The following is a 19,240-nucleotide window of genomic DNA, read 5'->3' as shown; positions in this document are numbered from 1 at the left end:
TTTATAATTGCACATTTTTTTTCAGTTACAACGTTTTTGTTTTTTTAAACCCTTTCATGCATTGTGGTCACTACATTAGAGACTGCTAATTTAATGCTGTTTTCTTGTATATGCATGGGGTTTCGGATAGTTGCACATCAGGCATCACAGTGGATTTTATTATAATATTTGTGTATTGTATTTAATAGTTTTTGCATAATATATCATTTTGTTCATTGGTTTGTTAAACATATATTACTTAAAAATCTGTTTTAAAAAAACATGCATAAAGATGAAAATATCCTTAGTTTGTTGTAAATCATGCATGAAGGAGTTAATAAATCACACACTGATGGAACATTACTATATTGTAATTATATATATATAGGCTTTTTCTATCAAAAATGTTCGGGGTCGGTCAGGGGGTACTTCGCTGAGAAAATGTTTCAAAGGGGGTACATTACTGAAAAAAGTTTGAGAAGTATTATTTTAAGCAACACATTAAGTTGACAAAACACTCGAGTCAAATGTAATTAAAGTAAGATCCACTCGTGTCTTAGACGGGGCAGTGATATCATAAACCTGTTAATGTACGCATTCAAACACTTTTTTTTGGTACCAGCTGTTCTGTATTCACCTTGCAGGTGCAACTATGTGGCTTTTATCCTGGATAAAGTGTTTAAGTCACGGATGTTTAAAGTTTAACGTCTTCTTCATATTTGTCTAATATTATAGAGTGTCCCTTCCGGTGGACCTCCATGGGACCTTATTTCGGAAAAAATATGTATTGAAGTCAATGGAGAGAGAAAGATTATCTTTCGATCCCGTTTGAATTGTGCCACGAATTACACATATGATGTTTGTCAATTTAAAAGATAATTTTGCAAGTCAAAAAAAATCAAATGTGTCGTAAAACTGTGAAGTAACACCATTTTTTGTGTGAAACGCTCAATGAACTACATCTTTTGCACAACAACACACGTCACCAAGATGGCCGTCACTACTGTCTTGTCAAAAAAGTGATTGACTACCCTCACTATCACCACAATGAAACACGTCTAGAAGAATGTCATGCAAAGCTGCCTGCCTGCCTGCCTTCCTTTGATTCTCTCTGAACTGCCTGATCTTTTTAATGTTTAATGTCAACCATTTGTGCAGATAGCATGAAGTAGAAAAGATCGCCGAAGCTAATGTAGCGTTAGCGTTAGCATTTCTCCCCCGGGCTTAAATGGTGTATTATAGAATGATCACACCGGTGTGACAGTACTCTTCAAAGGGTTCACGAAATATGACTACTACTCTTACTGTTTAACATTTTGGGTTACTTAATGTTACTTCATGTTAAGGCTAATAAAAATGACAAGGCTAAGCCGGCTGTAATGCTAACTAACGTGCTTGCTACTAGCTAGGTAGCTAACTTGATCCAGCCACTCCTGGTCCTTTCATCAGACGGGAAGCGAAAGAACGAGCAAGACCCATTGCTGGTATGATAACCACCTGGTACTAAGCACACAGGCATCTTGTTAAAGTTATCTTATCTTAGCTATCTCTTATATTTAGTGGAGGAAAACAATTGTGAGTTTGTGAGTGACATCACTTACGCGACTCTGGGATTTGTAGTCTTTCTAGTTGCGTATTTTTCATAGTCTTATATTTCAACAGTTTTACGACAAACTGTGACTTTTTTGACATGGAAATGATTTTTTAAGATTGACAAACATCATATGTGTAATTCATGGCACAATTCAAACGGGATCGAAAGATAAGTTTTCTCTCTCCATTGACTTCAATACATTATTTTTCGGAAATAAGGTCCCATGGGCCGGAAGTAGATGGGCGTGACTTCGCCACTCTATAGTTTTCTTCTCATTCAGGAAGTATGATGCTGCGCTGTCAGTACGCTTGTCCATGTTTGTGATTGGTCAAATGTTGCTAACCCCGCCCCTTTCATGTGAACGCGCACTCAGCCGGACAGAGAAACCCTGGCTTGAGTTACCGAGTTGATAACCAGCGTCGTAGGACCGCTTAGCGAGATCGCGTTGGTTTTGGGTTAGTTAAGCCAGGTAACTCAAACATATCCAGGGTATGTTGAACTGGATTCGTAGTACATGCCTCTGGTTTAAAATTAGCAGGACCTTTATGCTCTATGTTCTATGAATGTCAAACAGAAGCCCTGAAAGGCAGTGAGAAAATAATTCTGGTGGAGTCATTTATACGTCCGTTCGAAAGGGTTTTCTCTCATGTTAATGATTTAGGAACAGGTAAAAACGGATTTTATCATGATCCAAAGTTTGTTGTTGTCATACTTATTCTGACCACAAGAGGCTGAAGTGCACCACTACTCCATGTTCTGTTTCGGACTCAAAGCATCAATGTTTACTTCTTAAATAGTTTTGATTTCCCCGTGCTCGTAAATAGAGAGTATATTTAGCTTGTTTTTGAAGAGAAATATGATACTGTTAAAAAATCAAGAAGTACATCGGTGGAAACATTTTGCTTATCAAAAAGTGAACCTATCAAAACTGTTTTTCACCTATTCCTAACTCATTAACCTAGGAAACAACATAAAAACAAGAAAATAAATCAGACTTAGAAAAAAGATTACTCAAATTATTTGTCTTATTTGCCTCTTAGGGCTTCCGTACACAAATTCCAGGATTTTAATGGATCCTTTTGACTTCAGTTTAAAATTCTAATATGTTGTGCCTGTGATGGTGCAAAACAATTCCAGCTTGCGTGAATGAGCAGATGTTGTGCTATTGCAGTAGACCTTTTTTGATCTAGGGTGCATAACTTTATATCTCACTAAAGAATAAGGGCGGATATCTTTAACAACAATGTTCATCACCCCTGCACTTCTCAGTTTACTGTTTCTGAAGGCAGAGCCACCTGCTCTCAGAGAAGATGAGGATGAGTCACAATGGAGAGCATCATCATTCAGTTTCTACTGTACACAATATATTGTTCAGGATCTGACAGTGTTGATGGAGGATTGGAGGAGAGATTGAGGAAAACACTGCAAGATGATTCATGAGTCAGCCGTTGCCATAGAAATGTCATCTTGCCTGAATTATTTTGGTTTGTCAATCCATACATATAGCTTGTTATGCATACAGTACAATTTTGAGGTTCTTTACTTGAGTCTTTTCTAATGCCTAAAATGTCCTGAATTCTACTGACAGTTTCTGACATAGATTATGGTCGATGAAGTCAAGCTTTAGGTGGGAAACAGGAGGAAATCAACACATACGCCTACCCACAATCCACCTTGTTAAATTTAAACAAAACACCCACTGTGTAATTCCAGCTGCATACAGCACCGTGGGTCCTCAGGACAGATTTAGCAGCAGCAGCAGCAGCAGCAGCACTGCACTATATTCTAGCAGCAGAGCTAGTGTGGAAATATAGCAGTGAGCATTTATTCCATACATCTGTGCACTCTTCTTTGATCAACATGGAATCAGAATAAATCCATGGAACAATAAAATCAGAAACTGCAGGAAGCTTTTATCCAGTGAACAAATACATGCACAATGTGAAACTGTTTTCCAGTGACAGCAGCCTTATGCATGTAAATATCTAATACATATTCTTCTGTTGTTTTACTTTATTACTCCTTTATGTATTGCCCTTGGACACATTTTACGTTTCCGCATGTTCAGCAGACCTATGCACTGTGTATAAAGAATTTCTGGGTTGTACAAAATTGGAATAATTGGGAAGAATTTATTTGAAATGTATGAAAATAAAATGAAATGTGTAATTTTAGTAACATTAAACATTGAACTGCCAGATACGTTTTTAATTTAAGCACTTCATTACCTAATAATGACATAAATAGCAAGCAATATTTTTCATCAATATAATATAGTTCTCAGTTATATACAAAACATGTCTCTGAAGAGTTTGGCTCCAAACACCAAACAGATCATTGTAGCATCCCATAATCCCCTCTGTTTCAGCCCTGTTTCAAAAGTACTGATTCTCTGTCTGTTACTTTAGATGAAAATAAGGAGCCACTCCCCACGGGGGACACATGTTTATGTGTATAAGACATGATGTTTGCATAATAGGTGACCTTTAACAACAACACTAAACATCTGCAGTCATGCTAGCTGCTCTGTGAGGCTGTACTGAGACACAGTGGTGCTATGAGCTAAATGCTAATGTCAGCATGCTAACACGGGTAGCATAAATGTCTTCAGAAATGTTTTAAGGCGGGCAATTATTTGTTCCACCTGGAGTCTGGACCAAAGTGACGCACAGACTGACATTTCTATCCCTTCAGCGATACCTTGGTAACTTTAATCTGGTCTTTAGATAGATGTTCTTTCCATACCAACCGGAAACCTCCAGGTCGAAGCCCATGCAGAACAGCTTCAAACCTGCATTGTCTGTAATATCCCACAGGGGGCTACTCTACTGGTAGCAACAAGATGGCCGATTGTATAGAAGAATACTTCTCACTTGAATGATTGATTTATTAAAAAAAATTCTAATGAGTTTATGGACTCAATCACTAGTTAAAGGCTTCTACAACACAGGATGATATTCATTTATGTGTTGGTGTATTCATAATGTGAACTATGGTCTCACTTAGAGTAAAATATACAACAGATTACCTTTTCAGTCAGTGTTTGGGTGTATTAAACTTCACCCTCTTGTGTCACTTCTGTTTCCAAAACCCAAGATGGCGACAGCCTTTCTTTACAGGCCCCACTTTTGATTTCAGATTCACATATTGCTGCAGTTTTAATTTTGGTTCTAAATTGTATTTCTAAGGTAAATAAAGAGACTTTTATGCGGAGGAGAGGAATCCCTCTTACTTGATGTAAGCGTATTTTTACATTTCCTCAGTTGAATCTTTCTGAAATGCTCTCCCCCCTCCACCTCCATCTCTCCAATTCTCCCAACTCCTCAACTTGTCTGCTTGGACCGATTTAGCCTAGACCTGATCACCTGATCTCTCCGTCAGCCAATCACGGGTCAGCGACTGAACTCTGCGTCATACAGGCATGCCAGGCTTGCATGGTGACCCCCCCCCCCCCCCCACACCCCCACCACCCACTCAGTATGTCTTGTGTTGCCTCACCCTGCTGGCTATAACTTAGATGACATACTTGTTTCACTTCTACCCTTTAATAACTCCAAAGAGGATGTAACAGATTGACATATAGCACAATGACTGAAAGAAAAGCTAAATGACTAGATGGATAGACATAGAAATAAGATGGAATAAGACTGTCTTTCCAACAGTATACAAATTAATACTAATCAGCTCCATATTTACTAACGGTGTCAATAGCCAGATTATCAAATGATCACGATATTTAAATAAAAAACAAACAAATGATATTCTGATTTTAGACATTTACAATTTGAATATTTTCCCCCTGCATATTGCGAAACTTTTTTTTACCTGCTAAATCAGTCAACATCATGATTTCGAGTGCATTTGTGATTTTCTTTTCCAGTGTCCCAATCTTTGTTTAGACCACCTTCGACCAAATACTGCTGACCTCATTAGAAAAACTCTACCTCACCATCTAGTGGACAGAAAAGCTGTTATAGTTTTATTTTCGTATTTGCAAATTTCCTTCTTTGCATATATCGAATTTCTGAAAATGTCTTCCACTCCAATTTTTTTCCGGTAAAAGGACACATGACAGAGCATATAAAAATAGCTCCAGACTGATCATCCCAGCTGTCCTCTTCTTTCTGACTGCAGACTCATTCACCAGTATCAATAACATGCAGTATGAGGGACCTTGTGGCCCTCGACCAAGTGAATTACAACATTTGATTTTTTGTTTACCAGAGCAGTTTCTATCACGAGCTATGTCTGAATCATGACACAGGACGTGCCATTGGTGCATTTTCGTGTTTGCTCAGATGTGTAGTTTCTTTGAAGATTTATGTAAGAAATACGAAATATTTGGCGTGCAAGCTGATTTAGACAGGTGTCTTCAGCCTAGAGTGAATAGATCTCAGTGTGATTGTATCAAATATTGCAATTCTAGTGTTGATACGAAGCAAAAAAGGCCCAAATGCCTCTTTAACTCACTGCATTTGCCACCTGTAGAAAAGGTCAACCAAAATATGATTCTCCTTACCTGCTTGGTCTTTTCCCAGCAACTAGAAAACAACAACACATGTATTGATCCAGCAGAAGTGTTAATGATCCCAATGCTAACTTGCTATGTGGTGCTGCCAGTCATGGCCTGTCGCTCCTGACTCTGGGCGAGCTGACTGACACACACATTTACACACAGACGGGGACATGTGTGTGTGTTGAGGGGGGTTGTGGTGGTGGAATGGGGTTAGGGGGGATATCTGAGGCTGGGGGGTTGGGGGGGTGAGTTCAGTCGGAGAAGTACTAAAGGGGCAAATTTAGAGCGGAGTATAGTGTTCGTCAACACTGACAAACACATCGCAGGGCAGAACTCCAAACCAAAGGCAACAGGTTGAAATCTAAAAGGTTTACCTCTGGGCGTTTTACAAAAGAGATTCAGCAACAAAACTCAATTTTCTGTTTCTGTATGGGTTCACCACAGCTAAGCCTCTTTAGGAGACTACAGAAGGTCTGAGACTATTAACCCTGATTAGAGAAGTGAAAGTAAACATAGATTAAGATTCATGCTTTTGGATAAATCAGGAGGAAATTCACTTTTTTCAAGACCGCTTGGTCTGTTTTGACTTTTTAGCAGCACACTCTTGGGAGCCCTAGCAAGAGAGTGTTAAGGATAGTCAAACAGTATCAAAATGTTAAGCTAATATCAATTTACATTAGTAAGAGCCCTAGTTTACTTATATTGGTAATCCTATACAGGTATACTTTAGTTGTGTAAAAAGCATATCTAGGTACCAAGTCATTCTAAATAAAATGTAAATACATGACACTGTGCCCATTTAGAAGGCAGGAAGTTTAGATTTCATAGCATTGGCACCAATTATAGTGCCCTTTCTTCAGTTGAAGCGCATGTTTGTTCACGTGTTAGCTAATATCAATCTTAATCAACCAGGGGGAAGTGTAAAAGACAAAGAGATCGTCTGTGAGACTTTTCATTCTTGAAGGGATTACAAAAAACATGTTTTAGACCATTTCATAAACATAGTGTCGCATTGTGGCTGATGTGTGGCACCCAGAGGCTCGTGGAACATACTTAATCCAAGAGTGTGAGCCAGGAGCCAGGAAACCTGCGCCTGGTGCCAGTGAGTCTTCAGTGGACACATGAGATGAGACCTCTGTAAATGAGAGAGAGGAAGAGAGACACAGAGCCTGAAAGAGAGCGAATCTTAAACAGAGAGGAGCACACAGACAGAACCATGAGGTAGTAGTGAAAGGTAACGATGTCCATAGCAAATTCAGTATCCTCTAGGGTTTGGCAACCATTTCCTTCAGTGCGTCAACCTTCTCTTAACTGATGCATGCCTAACCCTGACCTTAACCCAAGCCTGACCTGGAGCATCCATTTACACACTCGAGCATGCCTCCAGAACACGTGACAAAATAGCAGACACAACTAGAGAATGCTTTTCCTGAAAAGAAGTTGCTCAACCCTGGAAATATGTAAATGATAATAATTAAAAAGGGAAGACAAAGCAGAAAGAAACTCAACTTCATTTTATTTTTGAATGTTTTCAGCACACCACAATCCTGCCACCTGTTACCATCTGACTGCTTTTATTTTGAAAATCGAGACATTTCCAGGGACCTGGGATTTTTTTTTGACATGGTTAAGACTGGTTAAGGTTCTGAAATGTCTGTGCTGCGTACAGGGCGACAGCCAATTGGTCCTGTGTTGAGGTGAACATTGTTCAAATTCCTCCTATTGCAAATAAATAAATAAATAAAATGCACTGCAGAAATAGCACTGCTGGTACTTTCTGTTCTGTTCGGTTGCGTCATGTTTCGCAAGTGTACACACTTCTTCTCTCTGGCCTTCTAGTTAGAGCGGAGCACGACTCCTGACTTTTCCTTGTGTTTTTTTTATTTTTATTTTTTATATATATTGTCTTTTATTGTGATTGTAGTAATGTGTTTTTATTACATGTACAGCACTTTGGCTCGACCAAAAATCGCTTTTAAATGTGCTTTATAAATAAATAAAATAAAATAAAACTTGATTTGATTTGTAGGAACAACTGCATTTCGCTGTGAAACCCTGTGTGGCAAGACAATAAATAATCCTTGAGTATCCTCCTCTGAATTCCCTAAATAAAAGTCCCAAAGTATAATTATAAGAACCAAGAGTTGTTTTATTTGATTTCTTAATAGAATGTAATGTCTTTCATGTTTAACAAACTTGTCAAGTGAAATAAAGGTTTCTGATGAGTCAGTGTTGAAGTAAGTTGTAGATATACAGAAAAATAATTGACGACGACACACCATTTAATATATTTATTGTTGTCTGTCTTTTGCCTCTTTACATGGAAACACAAGATTGATTTCAAAGCAGGAGTTACAGTGTATAATGCATCAGACATGGGTCCAGTGCAAAAAATAAAAAAACGTTTTAAACGGAAAGTAAATGAAATAGTTAAGGGGAATGTATATTCTTAAATATATATTTATATAATATATTTGATTTCTTTACAACTTATAAGAAACACAGCTGTCCTGTGTGTCAATTGCCATATAAAACTACACATTGCAAGCTGTTTCTATTTTAAATCGTTACTGAGTTTGTCCACCATTCCTATAATATATTACCAAATATAACCATGGACCTACTGGTTCTATCAGAAAGAGCAATTTGGCCAATGGATGAAACAAAGAAGGCAGAAATCCACACCTAAAAAGTGTATAATAAGTCTCTCTCCTTCATATCCTTACTTTCTATTCCTCTTTCAACTCATAACCAACGATCACTTCAAATTCTAAATCCACATTTTGGCACCTCGAAACAGTGGCACCGTTATACCTCCGCGAAACCGCTCATGTTTTCAGGTAGGAATGTTTTTTTTGTAAGCAGGAATTGCTGGCCCAATCTTCCTGATATTTAGTGGAAAGGTGTAGCACTGGAAAAGGAAGTATTACATTTTAGAGTACATTGGCCTAAGCAGGTTGGCCTTGGCCTTTGTCAATTCACGAGTAGTAAGGAAAACAAAAAAAGAAATGTGTTTATCCTCCATGGGATTTGGATCTGCTCCAACCTTTAATGGGTTCTTCTTCGCCCCATGCTACCGTCTTCCACCAAGTTTCATGAAAATCTGGTAAGTACCTTTTCCGTAATCCTGCAGACAAGCAAACAACCAACCCTAAAACACAAATGGTTCGGCAGAGGTGATGAATTGCTTTGAACACGTTTTTTCAAGTTTTGTAGGCAACAGCAAAACATGTATCTAAAAAGCAACATCCATATCTTTCTGTTAGCTGACACCTGACTCAAACCACCATCTACTTCCTCTAACTCTGTCCTTCCTCCCCTGGGGAAGGAATTCCTGCTAACTGAACACCTGTTGCCATCTACATCACACCCTCCCACACAAACACACACGTTCTCTAAACTGCTCAGCTTGTACACAGTCAGTGCAGCGCAAAATAATGTTATTTGTTGATAGCAAAAATAACCCATTCTTCCTCTAATTAATTAGAAGTAAAACACATCCTTTATCCCTCCAATACTTAAATATCTCTGCAGCTTTTCTTAATCTGGTGTGACAAATGTTTGGTGTGGATTTAGATCTGACATGTGAGAAGAAGAAAAGGAAAAGCTAAAGAATGATGAAAGATGTTAGCGTGAGAAACAGAGGGAATGCAAGAGCAAAGAGCAGAAATGTTGCCAAAATGAGAGAAAGAGAGTCAGTGGGAGAGTTGGAGATGTGAGTCACAGCGGACCTGAAACACCATCAACCAGTGGAAGGTGTAGGCGGGAGTCACCGAGCTAGATCATTAGTGCAGCTTGGCTCAAATGTTCAGCACAGGAGCAGACAGAGAAGTTGGTTTTCCAATAACCCACTCAAATGTTCTCATTGTGTCTCCAAACGGTAACTGTCGGTGACAAATAGATTAGGTGTGACACTGACTCTGGATAGCTTGAAGCAGAAAAGTTGTTTTTTAAAGAAGGATGAAGAACGATGCAGGTAATGCATGATGTTGAATGGAACATGAAAGTAATATATTTTTGGTAAAACCATAAAAAGATTATGCCAAAAAAATGCCTTCAAAATAAAAAAATATAACGTCTGTACTGAGCTAAAACGTAACCGTATAAGGATTGTAACCTGTCTTAGAACTTCCAAGTATCACTTTCTACACGACTGAATTCATACATTAGCCAAATTAAAACCCATCTGATCAAATCTCTCATGGTTATATGATTGCATAACAATGCGGTCAACCAATGGTACTCAAATATTTACATTATTGCCTAAAAAAGCAAAGGATCTGTAATTGAATTCACACAAACTTGCTGGGAAAGAAGAGAGTTTAAACAAAAGGCTGATTTGGACACTAGCACCACACGGTCACCAGTGTTCGTGAACTAATGTCCACACAAATTCTTCTTACTTCATATCATTTGAATTATAGTGTGTGAAATACAGTTTGTGCATTTTTTTTAATCTCATGTGGAAACTGCACAGCTAAGTAACTGTGTATGAAGAGAAAAAGTGTTGCTGCTAACCAACCCTCTCTACTACATACGCTAGTTAGCTGTTAGCTAGCAATGTTAGCTAAAACATCTACTGCAGCTATAGCTAGCTTGGTCCTGAAATGTTAAACAGCTGTTAGCTAGCAATTGTGTTTAGATTAGTTCATAGTCCTGTATTTCCATGTACTGTAGCCATGTTAGCTAGCTATCTGGTCCGGCGGCGGTAGTTTCCTGTATGAACAACTTAGCAATGCGACAGTCATCATCAGAAAGTTAATTTTCCAGTTTAAAATATTCTCACAGAACCAGCTGCAATATTTATATCAAGTCAATAATGAAAACTCAATGAATATAATAGCCTCAACATTCAAGAGTAAATATAATAGAGGATAAGAATAACAAAGTTAGCCATTTTGGCAAAATCGGACGAAGGAGGGTATATGGAACATGGGCAAATTACAAATTCACATTTGAAGGTAACACCAATTATTTCTTCTGTCTAAAGCAAACATACAAGGTTTCTTTTAAATTTAAATTGCATATATTTCTGTTTCAATTTGCGAGAGACATCATTTCTGGGAGATTCTTCAGGCCTCCACATGTCTGATTGGTCTAGTTCATATCTTTTTTTACAGTATAATAATATTGGCCTATCTCTAACTTTTAAATCATAGATAATCTCTTAATACCAAATAGTCAGTTGGGATTTGTTAGGTATTTTATACAGAAGTCAATATTTCATCTTTGGTGTTTCACTGTGTAAATGACAGTAAAATCAAGGAGATAAAAAACAGATACTCTACAGGCCCAACTCATTGGATCCAGGCTCAACAAAAACACCTCAAAATAACCCATCAAAAACAGGTGTGCGTCCCATGTTGGATAGTGTAAGAAATACTGATCCAAAGCCTCAGTTATTTCTTCAATACAGACTACATAATGGCTTTAAATTTCACCACTGTGTAGAAAATCAACCACAAAACAAAATTCACAAGACACAATATTTGATCTTCGACCAAGAGCCTTCAAGTTCACCGTCAGTGGCTCCTGAACTTTCAAAAGGGTGTGGAAATAACATTCATAAGCCTGATCATAATTCTGTACACATACATAAAGATGGCTTGTCAATTATAAAATATTTAGAAAAAAGTGTATCTTACAAGAATATATACATCCGACGCTGTACAAAAAGAGATGCAGAAAAAAAAGATAATAGCCTGTTACTGCGGAATAGATTTGTAATTATACTTGTGATGAGTACAAGGCTATTTAGGTCCTTATGATGGAATAATGAAACTAAAATGATATGGTCCATGACGGAGGTGGAGGGAATGCTTAAACTGGTGAGACACTGTATTGGGTTTATGTTACAAAAGACATACCTGCATCATCACCAGATGTCTTTCCTAACACATTTGAAGCTTCTCCTGTGGTTTTAAAGAATACTTCAATGTCTGCCGTTACATTTTATGACTTCATTGTGTTGTTAGATTGCTGCCAATTCACCCTTCTAATTCAATTGCATGTGACTTAATTTGAGCGCAGTTAAACATTTTGTATTTAAAAAGCTACACGCAAACACATAATGATTGCAGAAAAAAGGAAGCAGAATAATTCATGAGATAATCTCTTGGGGAAATTTTGGAAATCATAACTCTTTTAAATAAATCTTGTCTTTTTGGCAATAGAACATAATCAAAAGTTATTGAATTACGTCTTCAAAACAGTAATTTAATCCTAAATATTAAAAACTATGGATTCAGTTCAAATGAAAGGATTGAATCTCTGCTGTGTGGGGTGTTATACTGACTTACTGTCACCTCAGACAAGAGAAAAGGAAACTGCCTTGAATAATATATCAGTTGGTAGTGCATGATATAATACCGTCTAATAAAAGGATATGGAAATCACAGATTCAGGACTAATTTGTTTGGGTTCTTGATATCCGCTTCTAGCCAGGAAAAAGAAAACATGACTGAAGGCCTTCATAAATAATACTGCTGAGGTATCAGAACCACATTGGTTCATGGACCTGGAATTTGATCAAACAGTTAACAATAATGTGTGTATCCGCCCTTTTATATTTAATCCACTACATATTTAAATATGTTCTACCTTGTCACATGCTTCACCCAAGTTGCATGGAAATTGGGCCAATAGTTTTTCTGTAATCTTGGTGAAAAACTGTAAAAAAACAGCAAGCAGTGTCAACAAAACTGGAATGACAATAGTTGTCCAAATGTTGGTCCCAATTTAGTCTTTGAATGATGATATCCGTGGAGTGATGAAGGACTTGTTCTTGTAGTTTACTCCATCTTTTAACACATGTTGACAGCTGAACACCAGAGTAGAAGACGAGATAAGAATCCATGACTTGAATTGAACAAAAAAAGAGTTTGGATCCATTTACACAGCGAGATGTTGTTAAAGTAATTAGGAGCAAATAGCTGATGTACACATAGTAAGCAGAGTAACTGATATGGAGGAGGCCTTTAGAGAAATGGGAAAATGGCTAAATGATCCAGGAGACAAAAATGATGGTTTGGTGTTCATGAGACGTCTCCACAGAATCAAGCCGCCAGTTTTGCTTCCAGGTAGGTTTGGATCAAACGGTCTTGATTTAAGAGATCCTTCAAGGAAAACCTCCAGGGAACAATGTTTTGTTTGCTCTTCACTTCACAGATGCTAACGTTGCTAGTTGTACCTTGTAATGCTTCCGTAAATGGGGGGGTGGTAGTGAACTAAAGCGCGTTTTTCGTTACATTTCACATCCAGATATTTGTGAGGCTGCAGCTGATTCAAGCTTCAGTATTCTAAGATGGAGCGATGGATTCCTTCGGTGTTTGAACCGCCAAGACAAAATAGAAAGATGGATCCAAGACTATTTGTTGATCTTTGTATGGTGTAACTATCCATAGAGATGAGTCGCCCCGAAAATAAAAAGGCATCACCAGAACAATGAAGACATCACCAGTCGATCCCAGAGTTACAGATCTAGTCGTTACCAGTTGAACAGCGAGTTCTGTCCCAGAGTCATGAAGTAAATCTGACTGCTGCCTCCTGACTGCACAGAGGCAAAGAACACCTGCAACAAGAGAGAGGCGCAGCGTTAGGAATTATGTAAAAAATATATTTAGAAAAATACATGTCTTACTGTGTTGTAGATTCAAGCAGATACTTGAGAGGTAAATATCTAGATAGAGTTGAATTTGTACCTTGTCGTTCCTCTCACACAGGAACTTGAGTTTTTGAGCCTTTTTGTGCATGAAGACTCCCTCCAGGTTCCCAGTGTTCGCTGACCTCAGCTCTATGGCCTTTTCTCCCCAGCCCATCACCTGGTTGGACTGGAGGTAGGCTGGAGACAAAGAGAGAGGGAGAGAGAAACACAGGAAGCATGGTTAACAACTGAGGGTCAACATACGTCTAACACAAAAACAGTTACCGTTCCACATTTCCCGTTATTGCTCTCCATGAGTCAAACGCAATTTGGCTGTCTTGGTATTTATTTTAAAGACAGTGGCATTCATGTTGGTAGAAGCAAATGACCCCACACAAAACATCTACTTATCTTTTTCGTCTTATTCATGGCAAACAAGTGAGAGGTGCATACGCCACCAACTGGACTGTAGTTGGTAACAAAACAGGAATTATAGCAAGACACTGGAGCATTACTTGCTCCTGGAGGCATGTCTATGGTGTTGAAGTGGATGTGAGTCACGTGGAATAAAATGACATGTATGGTAACATAACTTAAGATCAGTATGGTGACACATTTTGGGCTGCACAGCGAAGGTCGAAAAGAACGGACATGGTGAATAACATAATTTGTAGCGGACCATCAATGACACAAACAAATCAACGGTTGTTTTTCATTCATCTAACTTTATTCAAACCTGCCTGCATCAATCAGCATTTGCCGATTGTTGGCCAGTTGAAGAGCTTTACCATATCGCCTGAACCTAGTGTGTATGTGAGTAAAGTCATTCCCTACACCAGCACAGACACACACAGATACACACAGAATCACTAGCATCTTATTTTTAGCCCATGTGTCCCAAATCTGTCCTCACAGAAACTGGTTCAGGGTCGGCTCTCAGCGCTCAGGGAAGCTGCTGATCTGAAGTCCGTTATTCAGAAAGCAAACCACTGAAAACACATCCAGCCGTAACTGAAGAGCATGTTTCAATCCTTGTAATGATGTGTGTGTGTGAGTGAAACTCACCGACAGACGCAGGCATCTCCCCCCACTGCAGCACTGTATCCTTGGTGATGCGTCCGTAGGTGTCGATGTAGACGCCCTCGTCTTCGTAACAAACCAGAACCTCCGTCCCGGCGCTGTTCGGCAGGATGATGATGGCATGGGGACGGATGGAGCCCTGGATCTATGAGACAAACACACACAATGGATACTATTTAGACCAAAATTGTTTAAAGAAGACTTTTTTGTGATTAAATCACCATATAAACCAAAACAGTTGATCTCATTGATTGGACACTTCTTCATACAATAAATATCTCTCTGAACTGAACATTATGTTCAAACTGTTGACATTAAAGTCATATTTACGTTATTCAGATGTTATCTGACTATATCTTTCAATAGCGAAGGGAAAAAATAAGGTTCAATTCATAAACCAATCAAACCCACTTAAGTTAGAGATGAATGAAAATGATTCAAAAATGTCTTTCCCTGAAATTCAACGAGATACAGTTGATAAACAGATGAAAAAGAGTGATATGTGGTTCATCATAATATAATGTTAGATCAATTAAAAAACATTTTAAGACCCTGATTGAAGCACAAAGGTAAATTGAAAATAAATGTCAATGATATTGAGCAGGACAGATGTTTCTTTAAATGAAAGGACACTTTAAAATCAAACTTTAAATATTTGAGAGATGTTGATGAACGACTGAGTGTTAAGGACACAACAAATCTGACATGTTCAGGCTATTTCAAGCCAAAACTAGCAGAATAAAAATAAAGTAAAAAATTCACAAGAGTGTATAATAGGAAAAATTCATTGACAGTATAATTTAACTAGTTTTTTGCATGAAAGCACAACTGCTGCACTCATCTAAAATAAATGTTTTGAAACAACGCCCGATACGTTTATTTTTGTTTTAACCAGTTCAGTATCATTTATTCAGGTAGTTCAGAAACAAGATCTGTAACCACCAGAAACCTAAAAAAAAAACGCACATCTGAAGAGAGAGGGGATCCCTGCAGCAAACACAGCACAGAAATAGTTAAGCACTGTTTTGTTATGTTACAAAAAGCAGGTAAACATAGTTCACGAGACCGCGCTTCATACGTTACCAGAGTGTGAGCCACTACGATCCTGAGCATCAGAACAGGCATCCAGAGACGCAGCGCTATCTTAATCCTCTGCCTCGGAATCAGCATTGTTACATAGTTTGCAAGCAGCAGCGGAAGATGCTGGTGTGTGAGTGTGAGTGTGTGGGATTATTTAAGTGAGCGAGTGTTGCCTTGTTTGCAAAAGTGAAATGCTTTTAGCAGTAATTAGGCAATACAAATAAGGATACACAGCTGTGAAGAAAGCCTGGGAGTGTGACGTGTCCTCAAGAGTACTCGGAGAAAGTGAATTGAGGATGATGGAGAGTGTGTGTGTTTGTGTGTGTGTTGTAAACTTGACTGTGTGTGTAAGAGAGAAGAAGAAGCCAGGCTGTAGAGCTGAGATTAAATCGCAACAGTATAAGGCACCGGTGTGGTAGGGAGCTGTGTGCACACTGGCTTTAAACAGCAGAGGAGCAGTGAGGAAGAAACTCAACAGGACACACAGTTAATGATGGCAAGAGAAGGAGGACAGGGGTGGAGTATTTTTTAGAGCTTATTTCTCTTTTAGTAAGTCTGTCTCTCTTCCCCCTTTCAGCTCCAACTCCCCATGCTTATAGAAAGTGGCACAAATCCATGTTCGCTGGGGAAGTGTGTGTGTGCGTGGGTTTGTGAGAAAAGTGTTGAGAACATGAATGAGAGACTGAGAGGGCGATACAATTCACAATAGAAAAAGTAGAAACTTCCTCACCAAGCTAATGGTGCAGATGAGACTTGGGCGATATGACGAGATTATCGTTCAGAGTGATATCAGAAATACATTTTATTATGGGACATCTTTTATGAATATTATTGGATATTTCGTCCCTTTCTTTCCCTTGCTTTGTCTATGTTCTACTGCAATGTTGTACTGTAGCTTATCAAAACAAGTAAGCGCTATGCTAGCAAGTTAGCAAGAAGCTAGCCTACTAGATTATCGTCCAACGTGATTAAAGGTTGGCTGCAAATATGGTCCTTACGAGGCCACGATTACAGACAAATATTTGGTTCTCTTTAGCTCTTTATTCAATCTCCCTCTTTCCCTTGCTTTGACTATGCCATACAGCATTGTTGTAGCGTAGACAAAATAAACGTTAACATATTGTATGCTAGCAAAAAGCAAGAAACTAGAATATGTGTGACGCTGAACACAATCAACCACGTAGCCTTCACTACAGCAGAAAAGAAGTCCACTCTTATTAGCAAATGCATGCAAATGGGCCAATTTGACAAGAATGTTAACAAAGTGATTTGTAAGAGATGCAATAACCAAGTAGGTCTTAGGATGGAAACACCACACATCTCTATCCTTAAAACTCACTATCCAACAGAATATGCAATTCTGGCACAAACCATAACCAAAAAGAGCAGCTGGACCAAAACTCCTACCACGGTGAGCGATCAACCCCAGATCAAAAGGGCTTCCGCAAGCGCAACAAATATAAACGTACATATTTAGATGTATAACTATAAATGCGTGTCTCTGTCTTTAGCTTTCTTTTTAAGGATCATTTTGTATATATATATTTTTTACAAGAGCATTATCGTTAGAAGGAGAACTTCAATATCGTCGTATATGGAATATTTAAAAAGTATTTCACAAAGACCTCCACTACTTTACTTTCAGATATAAAGGCATATTAGACTAATATGTGTCCTACACATTGTCTTGGCGCTCACTCCAATCTTTTATGTATTATTCAGAAACACAAGTCATCAGGTTGAACTCTGTTGTTCTTAAACCATGGCAAATATTCAAAATGAGTATTGGCTTCATGGACACATTATCACAAAGTGATTCAAAGATGAGGAAAATCTTTGAATAATTCATTAAACCATAGAAACTGGAGAAGCCTGCTGCAGCCACCCACTCAACACCATATGTATGCACAGTGCACAGACAGTATATGAACCAACAAAACAAATAAATAACCTCAGAAATGCACTTTTCATTTATTACTGTATTCAAACCAGGCTAAAGAAAATATTTGTATTTCTTAAGTTTTTACACTTTCTTCATCTTGAACCTAAACCCTCTCTAGTTCTTTCTGAACATATTTAACCAGATGTGTCAGAATATGACTCACCGGAGGCTACAGTGAGATGTACATGCCCACATACAGAGAGAATAAATCCCTTCTCTGTGTCTAATGGTACCAGCAGTGGGCGATTTGTTCACATTTAGAGAGGCAAATTAACTTTGGAGATGCAAAACACATTACAGACTTCCATAAGTCATTGTAACTCAATGAAGGTTGAGTTATATAAATGCATTTCACAAATATTACCAACACATATCATAATGTTGTTGGATTGTTTGACATGTTTTGCCTGTGGATGCAGCCAAGCCTCCTATTCAAGCATTTGCCTATTATTTCTGAGACTAACTGAAGAGAAGAAATGAAAAATATATTCTGCAGTGCGTCATCTTGTATTTATAGACTGGTGGTGTAGGCAGCTGGGGTATGTATACCATTGGTAATTACTGTGTTCCTATGCTATTGATACTCTAGTTATAATAATGCATCAAACTTCTGAAAGTTGAGTAAGCTCTATAATTTATTTTTCACAACTGTGGGCTTTATATCCTTTTTAGATGTCAGCATGTAAGCTCTACTACAAAACTCTAAACGAAAACATATACAACACTGATTTTAACATTTTGATTGTCCGTAAATTCACAGCAAAACAGGTTTCCGCTTATAAAAAAAATAGCTTGAAAATAAACAAGACAACAAAATACAGCCACATTATCTGCTCTACTTAGGCTTTACTGTGCCTTTTTGTGCGGCCGCTAGGAGATTTTATTGCTGTCAGACAGCTGTGAGCGGTAAAGCTCATTCATAAAAAGTGTGAGGGCAAACACCTTCAGGTTGGTGTTCATGGTAAAATAACAATGTTTAAGAAACATATAGTCACACGGTAACACTTTATCTTAAGGTACACAAATTCACCATCAACTAGTTGTTCATTAACATGCATATTAGCAGTATATTGGCTCTTTATTAGTCATTATAAAACACGTATTAATGCCTTATTCTACATGACCATATTCTACAAGTAATAGGCCATTAGTTGAGAGTTTTTATATATAGAAAGTGCAAATTATCTTCAAACTACAAACAAAGAGCTAGAAATATATAGTAAGTGCAAATGTACAAAGAGCAAATGATCTTCAAACTATAAACAAAATATTAGAAAAATATACAAAGAGCAAAGGAAATGTATCAACATTTTTTAAATTATTTACATTAAATTACAATCAGACTTGATTCAGTCAATCGAAAGTCTTAAGGTTTTACGTGCGGCTGCTATGCCACTTGCTGAAGCA

The 19,240-nt window shown here is 38.0% G+C and overlaps 2 protein-coding genes across 3 annotated transcripts in view; both read right to left on the bottom strand.

Moving 5' to 3' along the window:
- Window positions 1-6,224, bottom strand: part of myot (myotilin) — a 34,323-nt gene extending 28,099 nt beyond the window's left edge. The window contains exon 1 of the mRNA XM_034121020.1: window positions 6,093-6,224. The gene's annotated coding sequence lies outside the window, so the exon portion shown is untranslated. The remainder of the gene's footprint in view (window positions 1-6,092) is intronic.
- Window positions 6,225-8,365: 2,141 nt separating this feature from the next.
- The window catches only part of si:zfos-2326c3.2 (misshapen-like kinase 1), a 91,416-nt gene continuing 80,541 nt past the window's right edge, over window positions 8,366-19,240 (bottom strand). For both annotated transcript variants that reach the window (XM_034121192.1, XM_034121193.1), the window contains 3 exons: window positions 14,797-14,956; window positions 13,790-13,929; window positions 8,366-13,659 (listed from right to left, as the gene is read on the bottom strand). In XM_034121192.1, the coding sequence (XP_033977083.1) occupies window positions 13,576-13,659; window positions 13,790-13,929; window positions 14,797-14,956 (384 nt within the window). In that variant the 3' untranslated portion in view covers window positions 8,366-13,575. The remainder of the gene's footprint in view (window positions 13,660-13,789; window positions 13,930-14,796; window positions 14,957-19,240) is intronic.

The sequence above is a fragment of the Trematomus bernacchii genome, unplaced genomic scaffold (assembly GCF_902827165.1).
Source record: "Trematomus bernacchii unplaced genomic scaffold, fTreBer1.1, whole genome shotgun sequence".
Lineage (NCBI taxonomy): Eukaryota > Metazoa > Chordata > Actinopteri > Perciformes > Nototheniidae > Trematomus > Trematomus bernacchii.
Note: the sequence above shows the minus strand (reverse complement) of the source record. Positions and strands in the feature narration are given on the sequence as shown.